This window comes from Leuresthes tenuis, unplaced genomic scaffold (assembly GCF_036924035.1).
Source record: "Leuresthes tenuis unplaced genomic scaffold, fLeuTen1.0.hap1 SCAF_17, whole genome shotgun sequence".
Lineage (NCBI taxonomy): Eukaryota > Metazoa > Chordata > Actinopteri > Atheriniformes > Atherinopsidae > Leuresthes > Leuresthes tenuis.
In genome coordinates, this window is record NW_027325371.1 from 15823809 (window position 1) to 15836858 (window position 13050).

General features: G+C 40.1%; 2 protein-coding genes across 3 annotated transcripts; one reads left to right on the plus strand and one right to left on the minus strand.

Annotated features, from left to right (window-relative positions):
* The first annotated feature begins 255 nt into the window (after positions 1 to 255).
* On the plus strand, positions 256 to 3331 carry nme4 (NME/NM23 nucleoside diphosphate kinase 4). 2 transcript variants are annotated; one of them, XM_072369315.1, is made up of 5 exons: positions 256 to 603; positions 2157 to 2287; positions 2367 to 2468; positions 2578 to 2690; positions 2841 to 3331. In XM_072369315.1, exons 1-5 carry the CDS (start codon positions 465 to 467, stop codon positions 2974 to 2976), a joined length of 621 nt encoding a protein of 206 aa, XP_072225416.1. In that variant the 5' UTR covers positions 256 to 464; the 3' UTR covers positions 2977 to 3331. The 2 variants fall into 2 exon arrangements, with proteins under 2 accessions (XP_072225416.1, XP_072225415.1); XM_072369314.1 differs by having other exon boundaries at positions 261 to 603; positions 2154 to 2287.
* A 217-nt stretch (positions 3332 to 3548) lies between these two features.
* eps8l1a (EPS8 signaling adaptor L1a) lies at positions 3549 to 9691 on the minus strand. Its single transcript, XM_072369313.1, has 13 exons — positions 9564 to 9691; positions 9353 to 9411; positions 8420 to 8549; positions 7514 to 7602; positions 7354 to 7428; positions 7119 to 7267; positions 6820 to 7029; positions 6498 to 6606; positions 6270 to 6410; positions 6031 to 6178; positions 5202 to 5364; positions 4667 to 4799; positions 3549 to 4427 (listed from the first exon to the last, which is right to left on the minus strand). The coding sequence occupies exons 1-13, from the start codon at positions 9679 to 9681 to the stop codon at positions 4380 to 4382; spliced, it is 1572 nt and encodes a 523-aa protein (XP_072225414.1). The 5' UTR covers positions 9682 to 9691; the 3' UTR covers positions 3549 to 4379.
* Positions 9692 to 13050: the final 3359 nt, after the last annotated feature.

The following is a 13050-nucleotide window of genomic DNA, read 5'->3' on the forward strand; positions in this document are numbered from 1 at the left end:
GGAATTTATTAGAACGGTATTTTTTATTAGAATTTATTGTAGAACAGTTTATTAGTTGTATTTGGACCCTCTTTTTTTTTTTTTTTTTTTTTGCAAAACTTCATAAGAAGACAGCTAAAGTGGAAGATCGATGATTAATTCACAGTCACTGGACCACTGATCGATAGTGGCTCCTGACAGAGGAGATAGGCTGAAATAAAGACTGGCGAATGACTCAGAAGAGATGCCGGGGAAAGGGTCAGTTAAACGTCTCTTTTTGGAATCAACCGGGCGTGAAAAAGACAACAAAAGGAAAAAAATCTCCACCGTGGCTAAAAGTCACAGGAAAGAGTTGACAGGTTTGGCATGACTGGAGTTAAATGTTCGAATTTGAGTGACAGAGCGGGGAGACGGACAGGGGGGACGACTCGTGAGTTTGTATTGAGGAGGGTTGACTCCACTCCAGGGGCTGACAAAACACGATCATGTTGCAGCGGAGACTTTTTCACACCATTCTCCAACACTTTTACCCGGGGAATCAAGAAACCACGAAGAGTCTGCTGTCAGGGTTCCCCCTTGCGTTGCGGTATGGACACAGAGCTGCTTGGAACAGGAGCAAATCAAGTAAGTGACTGGGTTTAATATCAAGTGGAAGCTGGGGTCAACGACCAGCTTTGCTTTATCCTGAATTTCTTTCAGCCACGTCGTTCACTGGAGAACGCCAGAGGGGATCCGATTTTCTTTTTAAACGCAGAAGACACCTAGTCAATTTGTAAAGGTGACAAAGAAAATGTTTTGTTTTTTTTAAAGCGTTTAGTTTTTAAAATGCTCAAGATTGGAAACCGCACCGAGTCAAGTTGGCTTGTTCCAAACTTAACGGAGCTATTTAGGAGCAAATACGCTCGTCGGAAGCGAGGGGCCCCCCCAAACTAAAGTTAGGCTAGCAGCTAAATCGGTTCCAGATGATGTGGGTGAGCGCCATGCAGCAGAGACTACCCAGAGGAGAGCGGGCTTTAGCCAAAACCTGCGCCTAATTTTCTGCGCGATAACGCAGGCAGAGCAAGTTATACCCGAGTTTTTGTCTCCTTGTCAAACTTCTAACCATCCTGCAAACTGCTCACGAGCAGCCTGCAGACGGACTTGTTCTCATGGCAGCTCACTTGTGAACTTAATTGATCGCATGCAGTCATTCATGCGACATCACGCTTCTGTTCTGTACGCGGCGCGACTACCGACTGGAGCCATGATTCCAAAAAAAGTTGGAATCTGCGTTAAATGTGAATAAGGATCGCTGCAATGATTTGCAAACATGTTTAAACGCAGCCTTTCATTGAAAATGACACAGAGGCAATATGTGAAATCTTGAAGTTGTGTGGACCACAGGGTCAACTACTAAGTCAGGATGTTTCTCAATGCAGACTGACAAATAAACTGGCTATGTCACCATTCACAGTACATGATGTGATTGAAAGATTAAGAGAGCCCAGCTAAATGTCTGCATGCATGAAACGAGGCCAAAAAAACTGATAGTGAATGTTAGTGCTAGCTTAAGCTCATTTAAAGTGTTTGGTGCTGAAGTGGAAACCAGTTTTATTGGACATTATGAGCACTATGTTGTCCAGTCTAAATGGTAAAGGGGAACGTTTAGCTTTAGTTCTAAGCACACAACTTGGAATCCAGTTTCTGAAAGGTTTATGGGGTGCAAAACTGCACATATGTGAGAGCACCATTAATGTTGATCATTATAAACGGGTTCTGGAGAAGCTTCTGCTGCAGCACAGACGCATTCCTTCACTGAAGACCCTGCTTGTTTTAACGATTGCATTGGGGTGCATTTTAACAGCATTGCTCCAAAAGAGTCCGAGTTTTAAACTTGCTTGCCTTCACTTCAGACCTGTCACCCACTGAAAGCATTTGGCTCACTGTGAAAGGGAAAACACGACAAAGGAGGCCAGGCAGTAAATTCCAGTCAGTGTAATTTCCTCTGAAATAAAGTAAACATCACGCATATGTGCTTCTTTGATTTCACTAGAGATCTGTTCCTCAGCTTCGTGGGGGTGAGTTTGGATCGTTATTTGCCTTCTTGTCTTTAGGAGACTAATATTAGCAGCATGTTTGTGTTAGAGGTTGAAGATGATAAACGTTAACGTCTTCACTGTTCTTTCTTGTCGCAGCAGGTTCCCAAGACTTGAGGGAGCGGACTCTTGTAGCTGTGAAGCCAGATGGAGTTCAGCGTCGTCTTGTTGGACAGATAATTCAGCGGTTTGAGCAGCGAGGCTTCAAGTTGGTTGGCCTGAAGATGTTGCAGGTAAATAAAGAGGAAATGAATGCCTGGCAGTGTGATGCGAGTACGTTTTCTGTGAACTAAAGCTGCATTTATTGTGAAGGCATCTGAAGATCTCCTGTCTGAGCACTATTGTGAACTGAAGATGAAGCCTTTCTATCACAGTCTGCTGCGTTACATGACCTCAGGGCCTGTGGTTGTCATGGTGAGGGTTACTTCTGGTTTATATCTTCTTTCTGTTCCTTTATTTCTTGTTACGGTCCATTAGGTTGACTGATCTTTACATGCATGTGTGTTGCTTTATGTCCCTTAAGGTATGGGAAGGACACAACGTGATCCAGACGTCACGAACAATGGTGGGACACACAAATCCAGCTGAGGCCCAGTCAGGCACCGTCAGAGGAGATTTCAGCATTCACGTTAGCAGGTAACCTGATATCAGCTGATTTCATCATGTCTTTAGCGAGGTCCGTGATTAAACAAAACCCTTTATAAAAAAAAAAACAAAAAAAAAAAAAAAAAAAAAACACTACTGCTTGTGACCTATAAAGTAATCATGGTCATTGATCATTTAAAGGAATGTGGTCCATGCCAGTGATTCAGTGGAGGGGGCTCAAAAAGAGATTCAGCTGTGGTTTAAAGAAAAAGATCTCCTGTACTGGGACTGTGACCAGACCAAAACCAGTGACCAGACCAAAACCAGTGACGTGTGAAGAAGGTGACAGTCTAAGGCACTGTCTGTCCTGCTGCTCAAAGGTCTGTCCCCTCTGACACTGTGACCACTGTGATTGGAAAAGATGAGCCATAATCTATGTCCTATCTAGATAATTTACCTCAGTAAGTGCACTCAAAGTCAGAAGAAGATTTTATTTAGGAAACGCCTAAATTACACATATCTGTTATTGATCTGTTACTGCGTTCGTCTTTCTGATTAATGGTTAAAAGTTCAGTTACTTTAAAGGCAGAATATATGCAGAATATTCATGAGAAGAAAAAAACATGTGGACATATAAGAGAGAAATATATCTCAGACATATCTTAGTCTTTGAGGAGACACAGCCCTCTGCTGCTTTGTCTTCCTATTCTGCTGTGTTTAAAACATTTTTTGGCATCCGGAGCACCGCAAAATAAGACACGACTTAATGACAGCATGCAGGTGGGAGGACTTAAAAATAAAAAACAGCAGTCAATTGAAATTGGCATCACACAAACACTCGCACACCCTGCTAACAATGTACTTGAACTATGTCTGAAAACACACTTAATGTCATTTTTCATAAAACAAACTGATGGAAAACCTAAATCATCCTACCTCTGAAGATAGGAAAAAAACGAGGATAGTTTCAAGGCGAGCACAAAACTTAGAAATCGGGTCTAAAATGGAAATTGTCTACGCAGAAGCATTTGACCTCTGGTTAACACATTTACAAAATGATGCTGACATAATATGATGCTCATTGTACCCCTATGTGTGACATTGACTTACCTCAGCCAACAACCACTGAATGAGTGCAGTGTTACTATCTGATAATCGGTTTAAATCAGACACGTTTTAGTCTTTTGCCAAGTCGACGAGGATGACTTGAAACTTGATGTTGTACTCAGTATTTTGGGATGGAATGAGAGTTTACATTTCCTCTTTTTTTTTTTTTTTTTTTTTAGAATGGTTGGTTTGACCATCTGTGTCAGAGTAAAGAAAAGAGGACATTTGATAAGAGCAAATATACTGTATTGCACACACTGATTAACAAAGCTAATTTCACTAGCCAATAGGAAGAGTCAACACCAAAGATTTACATGTCATATTTTCATGTTTTTGAAAAAGGTAATAATTTTAGCTTGATTACGTTGCATTTGTTTTTATTATAACGTTTCAAATGTTGCCTTAATTATATATTTCAACATGTTCAAATGGAAAATAGAATGAGTGGAAGGATGACAGTTGTAAAGTTCGTCTGTTAAAGTAAAAAATGTCATGTACATCTGCAATTTAACAGCGTGTATGATTAAAAGATTAATATAACCTTCCTCTCAGCAAAGCTTTGATTTCACGTTTGTATTTGTGGATATTGTTATCTGTGTCACACGTGCATTTCTCATATTGGGTCATTTTCAGCTACTGTCTCTCCATCGCCGCCTCGAGTTCTGAAGCTTTGCGCACATCCTGAGGAGAAAACAAGAGCTCATTAGATTAAATGAAACAATATCATGGAAGCTTTTCTTTAAAGAAAGCCTGTACACTGTAATGCCAATGCAGAGCAGGAATAATGTGCTGGGATGACGCAAGTCTGTGCATAAGTCAAGGCCGAGCAAACAGATGGCTGAGGACACATGGACCCAAGCATTTACTGAACAAACACATGAAAACACATGAAAACACATCCAATATAACACTGGACAAACCTCGAGAAGCGCCTTCTGAAGCAGTATCTGTTGGTAAACCCTTGCTCCTTCTTCTGGTGACACCTTGCAGAGCTCCTCCTCATTTAGGGAGAACAACTGTGCCCCAGATAAAATTCTCAGGCTCTGGATTGTCCTAACAGAAGGGGAGTAAGCGATGTTTGTGGTTTACTCGCTGTCAAAGACATTTCTTATTTAGAAGGTCAAAAACAATCCAGCTTTCTTTGTCAAGAGGAAGAGTTCAGTTGTCGAGACTGAAGTAATCTAAAGCTTATTCAGGATTCTCTGTTTTGTAATGTCCTTTTAACAGTTTACGTTTAAGTATGACTCAGAAATCAATACAGTTCAAACGGCTCTTTAAGCATAATAATGAGCAACAAAGCATCTTCTTATAGCTAAAGCCAGACGGTGCTCCTCCAAAAAACAAGGTGAAATATGATTCAACCAATGTTAGCACGCAACCATTGTTGACTATCTTGGACGTAAAATTCCTTTAACTTTAAGACATCATCTTTTTGAAGTTCTCTCCGACACTCACTCGGGACTGAAGGCCTTTTCGGTGAGCCATGTCTCCACCTCAGCGTGTGACGACTGATAGTTCAGGGGGGCAGAGGTCTCAGATGGGCGAGGAACCACTGGCCGATGAACTGAGTCCCTTTTCTGAGCTAATCGCTGTAGAAGCTCGTCATTCATTATCAAGACTATACAAACACAAAAATGTGCATACACATGTAGACAAGCACTGCATCGTACACACGGTAAGTTAAAGCATCCCATTCCTCTAGCCCATCGCTTTATATTTAAACAGGATAGATACTTATAGAAAGTCAGAGGTAAGCTTATTGTCAGAGAACTGTTCATGACCCATTCAACAATCTGATGGCACCTACCATCTGCTCCACTTGCTTCATACATACTAATGTTTTTCTTGTGTTGCATGAAATGACGTCCTAACCACTGCAAAAACATAATACTTAAGCTGTGTCTACTGAAGACAGGCCAGGACCATCTATGTCCTCATTCTATCATATGTGATAGTTCCAGAAATAACTGGACGGTGACACAATTAGGATTTAAGTGACAAAATAAAGATGGGCTTGAAATGCATTTAAAATCCATTGAAGTGTATTCAAATCCAAAATTGAAGAAAGGAATTGGAAATTACAGCAGAGCTCTTTTATATGTAAAATCTTATTTTTAAAGAGCTCAAATATAACTGGAAAGCTGTCTCAAAAGCTGTTTTGCATGGACAGATATGGGCTGTTTGTTATTTATTCTTCATCAATCAATCAGTCAGTAAGCTGTATTTCATTTCCTGAAGACTATAATCTATCATTAGAAAGACCCACAAAAACAACTGAAGATACCTCGATCACCATCTTCTCCTGACATAAATGTAGGTGGTAGAAACATGCTCTGCGCTCGCATTGTTGGGCTTGTAGCTGTAGGACTGGTCCCGTCTGGGCTTGATGGAGCATATGAGAAGCGCTTTGTCTGAGGGAAAAGAGCTGTTTTCTGTTGTGGAAAAAGCAAAGCGATGGTATGTGACAAGAAGTCAAATCAAGTCACAAAAGTTTGCATAGATGTGGAGTTATGTCACTTGTACCTTTGACTCCGTTCGAACCACTCGATTGTCTCTCTGTGTGTTGTTCAGAGCAGACAGGGGCTCCAGAATATTATGGGGAACAAATCCTATCTGTTCAAAACGATTCCGACACTTCCACCAGCGCTTTGATGATTCAATTACCTAAGGAAATGCGAGTCAAATCTGTCAAGTTCTACTTTTGCAGGTGGATCCAAAACGTGTGATACCAGTTCTGGGTGTATATGGTACCTCTAGTGTTTCTCCCTGAAGCACAGACAGTTCACTGCTGTTTCTGGCCACAAAGTCATAACTGCAGCAGTAGAGTCTCTCGCCCTCTGGTGGAAGTCCATTTTCATCTCTGAAATATGAATAACTTGTCAAAGTTATGCCACGAAGATGAACAGATTTACCTAGGTGAGGTCAGATTTCAGCATTCTTATTCCTGATTAGAGAAACTCATTTGTGTTTTCTTACTATATATTAATGACATAATAAAGTCACTGGGAATTTGGATGTCATTACAGCTCTGCTTTGTAAAGTAAGATACTTAATTCAGTGTCTAGAGGCTTACACTTCCTCAGTGCCTTCCCCTTGGCCCTCTTCTGTAGGTCGAGCTTGTTCCTGTAGACTTTGTTTCCGCACACTTTGCCTGACAGCATCCTGTTTGTGCTGCAGTTGGATGGGATCTTCAAAAAGCTGGCCAGCTGAGTCATAGGCCTGAGGCTGCCAACCATCCAGGAACACGGGTGAATATGGAGGCTCAGACACACTAAGGTCCGACCTGAGAAAGAGGGAATTAGTGTCTTGTTAGAACAGTGTGAGTCTCTAAGTAAAAGTGGAGATTTAAAACTCATGAACACACACACACACCGGGGGGAAGTCCAGTTGGTTCCTAATGAAGTCCACAGCTCCTTTTCCTCCTCGGTCAAGTGCTCCTGGAGCAGTGAAACGGCACCACTGGTCATAATTGGACTAACCACCGATGCACCTAATGCTGGCCCTCCAGTGGTTTTCACCAGCTATGATAAGAGAAGAATGCTACTGCAGTGAAGGTCACAGAAATAGAAACAGAAAAACCACTAAATAAAGCATTCAAAAGTCCCACCAGTCTGAGAGGCACGAAGACGTGATGCAGCAGCTCTGGTGCGTCTGGCTGTGAGATGGATGACTTGAGACGGTCCTGAAAAAACGGCAAATATTCATTTAGAGTTTTGTTCGACTGCCCAGAGTTATTCTGTGGTTAATTATGTCTAGTTTGATCTCACCAGCAGACACAGGGAGTACTTGATTTTCTGGAAGAGGTCCACAAATTCCTCTTCTGATGGAGGCTTTGCTTTCATGGCCAACAAATCCTCTGCGGGCGGATAAGCACAATCACAGCTACAACAGCTGAGAATTCTAATTCATCATCAAATAAAACAAAAATCGAGTTTGGTATTTACAAACAGTAGCGTTTGCTGTAGTTTTGAATATGAAAGATGATGTAGTTTTTTCTGCCATGTTCGTGGCTCTGGATTGCTCTGAATGCCAGATGCACTTTCAACACAAAGGAATGATGTGATTCTTTATCTTCCTGGACTTGGCACTCTTACAAACTGGCCCAAAGACATCAGCAAACAGTTCACACGAGATTTTCTTCAATCAAATTGATCTAAATCTAACATTAAACAATAACGGAGAGTGAATACCCGCAATGTGGGTTGTTGAACAGTTTAAGGTGGAAATCGAGTGAGACTGAGAGCTTTTAAGGCGGGAGGGCCCAGGTGAGCTCTGAGAATGTGGGAGGGGCATCACAACACCTATGTGAAGTGAAAAAAAATTTGTAAATTACCTAAGGGTTTTTTTTTTTTGGCAATCTGCCCACTGAGCTGTTTTCAGTGTGTAAAATATCCTGACAGTATTGAAATTTTGCCTCCCTTTACTCTTCTGCAGCGTAGAAACCAGCACTTATCTGCAGTCTAACATTTTAAGTCTGTCCTTGTTCATCGGCTGGTCCACAGTTACTCAAGTGTGAAATATGTCATCAGGGTTAAAATACTCACTCATGTGGATCTTTATCTGAATGTGTGACAAGGCTGCTTGATCTCATTTGCAGTTTATTTAACTAAATCGGAGCATTTCAGTCAACCTGGCTGTATAGTTGGCCGATGCGATGGATAACCGACTCTCACCATCTTGGTTTTGCTTCTTGCTTTTCCTGCTTCTCTTCTTCCTTTGGTTTACAACACTCTGGGCCTCAGCCATCTGCTGCAAGCATGTCATGAATCTCTCCACCTCGTCAAAGCAGTGGTTTAAGATCTCCTGAGAAACATTTCACACACAATTGGACTTTTCAGCCATTTACATCAGCAATTAATGGGAGTTGTTTTACACGTGGCAGTTGAAATATTATCGTACACAGAACGAATGCCAGCACGAACGCTAATAAAATGCTGTGCAGCACGTGACACGGTCGCCACTCGATAATCTCATTTTTTTGTAATGCATTAGTTATTCAATATTTGGATCAAAGTTTTATGTTATGATTGTGTTCATAGCGCCCAGTGACATGGACATCATGTCAAATGAAATCCAATGCAGTAACTTCACAAGACACTGCAGCCTCAAATATTTATATGGTGATTGAATAATATCCATGTTTTGAGGAACTGAACATTATAACCATCGACTGGTGGTGGTTTATGCAGGGCTCCCCTTATTTGAGAGGTATTCAAGTGCAAAAATGGATGTATTTTCCCTCTTATCTGTGAGAGGCCCTTTTTAAAAGGTTTTAAAGTTGTTGTTTTTTTGCTCTTTTAAGTAAATATAATACCCCCCACACCTCTTTACATAGACAATGACTGTCTTTAACTCCTGATTTGATATGTTAGTTGACATGGTCATTTTATGGCTACCAGGAGTCAATGGTTCGATGTAATATTATCAAAAACAGAATAGTCAGTTGAGTCACACTGTGTGTGGTTCACTAACTACTGTAAACCTCATGAGACTTTACTTTTTTTTTTCTTTGTGCAAATTGAAACCACCTTTGAGTTGAATGTCTCGTTTTTGACCACACACACATGCACACGCAAAGAATATCTACGTTAGTATCGAGTACTCACCACTTCTCTCTCTGCATTCTGTAGAGAAAGCCCATTCAACTCCGTACTGGCACCATTCTCTGAAGACATAAAGAAAATACCCATTAATGCAAAGACAGCTGCATTCACACAAACGCTAAACCTTCTGCAAGCAGGAACTTTTATCCATGCGAAAGATTAAGAGAAAACTCTTTGTACCGGTAATAGATGCTGATGCCAATAGATACTTTACCTTTGCCATACTTTTCATAAGTGGACAGCAGACCTGGTTGAAGCTGCTCTCCAGGAGGGATCAGCACTCGGACACCTTGAGGTTTTCGTGGGACCACTAGAGGAGGTTGTGCTGACATCTGTTGGATGTGGTTGCAAACAGAGGAAAGCTGAGCATGCAATATACACTGAAACCACTTTACTGCTCCTGCACATCGATTTTAAAAGCCTGTGACACTTAAGTGGACAGAGGAATCGACATTCCCTTAAAAGATGTCTTAGGATTTGGTGGCTGTAAAGCCCATAAAATGTGATTGAAGTCATTTTCATTCTCATCAAACCATTCAGTGGTACTTGGTGCTCTGCAGATGGTGCAGAAACTACTTGAGTCACTTCACTGACAAGTCTTCCTCAGTAAGGTGAAGGTCTACCTCCCTCTGCTTGACTTTTTTTACCTCTCAGTTAGACTTTTGTAATTTGTTGTATGTTGGTTTGGATTAATCATCACTCCACCGTCTGCAGGCTATATAAAATGCAAGTCCCTGCACTGGCCTCCAGTCCATGTCAGGAATCCACTTTAGACTTGTCTTTAGAGTCTTTTTTTAAGGTGGTATGGTGCCACCCTCCATGTCTGAACTTCTTCCAACCTCACACTCCAGCCAGAGCACTGAGGTCTACAGACCTCAGTAACTCTTGGACATTACAAGATTCAGGATTTAAGCCTTTTCAGCCTTTTCACCCTAATCTGTGGAACATCTTCCTTCTTCACATTAGGGCTGCTTTATCAGACCCTTATCATTTTACAACATTGCTCTTCGCTGGTTTTGAGTCTAATTAGTCTGGTTATCATGTTCCTGGTTGAGCATTATGTCTTGGTTTTTATCATGCAAGCACAGTATTATTTATTTTCCAATTTTATTTATTTTTTGCTAGTTTTAGGATATTTCACTGATTTAGTGACTGTTGATTGTATTTATATTAGTATGACTTGTACAGCACTTTGGTTTAGCTGAGACTGGTTTAAATGTGCTATAGACATCAACTTTGACTTGACATGAGCTTAGAAATGGCTTATCATAGGATATGAGTGATCACAAACAACTTTTTGTTGATTTACAGTGACTCTGCCCTCTAAGAGGAACAACTGGACCCAAAACGTTCCAGGAGACTGACAGAGCTCACTTGTTTTCTGTACTTTTTTTCACCCATCAGTGCATACACTGGGGAATTGTGTTTGGATCTAGCAATTTATTATTACTTTTTTTTTTTTAATCGATTTATTTTTTCCAGTGTTAACATTTAAATCAGTTTATCTTGGGAAAAGGATAGCGGAGAGCTACATATCGTCACATTCCGCATGTCAAAATTAAGGAGACACTATTGTGTGCGCACACTTGCACGTCCGCATAGTTGACAGGTACACAATACAGGAAAAACCACTGTCCCCAGGTGGTATGTGGATGACACAACCATCAAAAACTTTGAGAGAACCTTTATCAGTTGAATTAAATGATAATAAATGAATTAACAAAAACAGATCATTACCATTTACATTTACATTTTTCCCCCATGTTTGACCTTATCTCTTTCAGCATTGAGATAACGCAGTGAACACTTTTAAGCAACAGATTTTTAAAAAACATCTCAATGCAATTGTAAATAATTCAATACTCCAATTTAACAATAGTAATTCCAGCTTCCGAATGTTTACAGTGACATAAGACAGCTGTCGTCATCTGACAGGAGTATCTCTGTCTTTCTTCCTGTCATTTTCCACCCTCTCTATCCCTCTCTCTTTCACACACACACATCAAACACAGTTAACTCACAAAATCTAGGCGCATCACTGTACCTTTTTGTGTGTTTTGAGCTTTTACATCCAGATCACAAACACCGATCCTCCTGCTAAATTGGATGTGCACTGAGCTCAGTTGTATACAAGAGGCCGTCCTACCTTCTTGAAATATGCCAAACAAGAAAAACAAGTCTTGCACTTTCTTTGCTGTCAATCTGTTTTGCTTTCACCCTCCTCTAATTCTCTGATCTACACACACACACACATACACACACCCTCCATTCTTTCTCTGTATCATTGCTAGTTTCTGCTTCCTTACGACAGACGTTTCTGTCAACAATTACATGTGACTTGTGCCATGAAGGTACAATTAATGCAGTCCTCTTGAAAGTTTCCACATGCACAGATAAAGCACCGTAAACACATATAATAAATATAATAATATTTAATGGTAAAAGTCATTTCTGTATACATTATGTATACTGTATTTCTCAAAGCAGAATCGTCTGTTCTACAGAACATTCTCATTGACAGAGTGAAACCAAAGCAAATACTTAACCCAGAAGAACCCAGACCCATTTGTCCTTAGAGGAAAATGATAGGGAATATAAAACAGACCAAATGGACCACATTTATCACATTTCTAAAAAAAAAAAAGTCAACTACCACCACCACCAAGCGTCAAAGATCTGTAATGTTACTTTAAATTGCCCATTTTTGGTCAATTTATTTTAGTTTCAATCATTTGTTACACCCGAGTCACCATTGGTACTCGGAGAGGGTTAAATGATGAGTCGTGGTTTTTCATGGTTTATGACTGAATAAATAAAAGACGATCAATACAGTTCAAACTGAGCGGATTCATTATGTGCTTGTGGACTCTGAGTTTACTCTATGAATAGAAGGGATGAAACACTGAGTTAAAGAGGTTACTTTTATGCAGGTGAGTAGTGACACCAGCAGGCTTCATCTGACCCTGCAGTTTTCCCCACTGACATGATGCATCAGCTGTTAAAAGTGGAGGTGTTTTAAGCAAAAATCAGACAGTGAAGATGTATAGATTAATTTCAGTGCTTCATGTTTCAGGCAGCACTGCTCATATATAAGACATCAGAACTGCAATTCAGATGTGCCAGTACTGTATATCTATCAAATGGGATTTAAATCCAATCAAACTTCCTGTATATGTATTTATTGTAGAATTATTACGTGTGTGTTTTCATCCAAATGTTCAAAAGTAAATGAAGAAGAAGAACAACAAAAAAGTTTTTTTTATGTAGTAAAAATAAGTTTCTCAAACTGTTAAAAAAAACCAGACTCAGCTGTGCCTAATTTTCAGTGATCATATGAACTGAACAACTCGATGAAAATCATTTTTTGGCAATAAGGGGCTTTTTGTTTTGAGTTTATTTTTTACGGTAGCAAAAAGAAAAGTCTTAGAACAAAAGAGATACTATTATCTTTACTTTTCTTTTAATGGTTCCAGCTTGTACCAAACACTGAACAAAGACATAACTGGTGCTTGAAAAAACTCAATGATACTCTACAGTCTAAAGGTACAATGTCAACAAACAGAGGAAATGAAAGTAGAACTCTTTGGGAATGCGGGACAGGGTGTTCATAGATTACAATGTGAAGAGCATGAAAAAAATTTAAATAAATGAATGCATATTATTTGTAAAACACCTGTAGGACAGTCTCAAAGTGCTGTGAA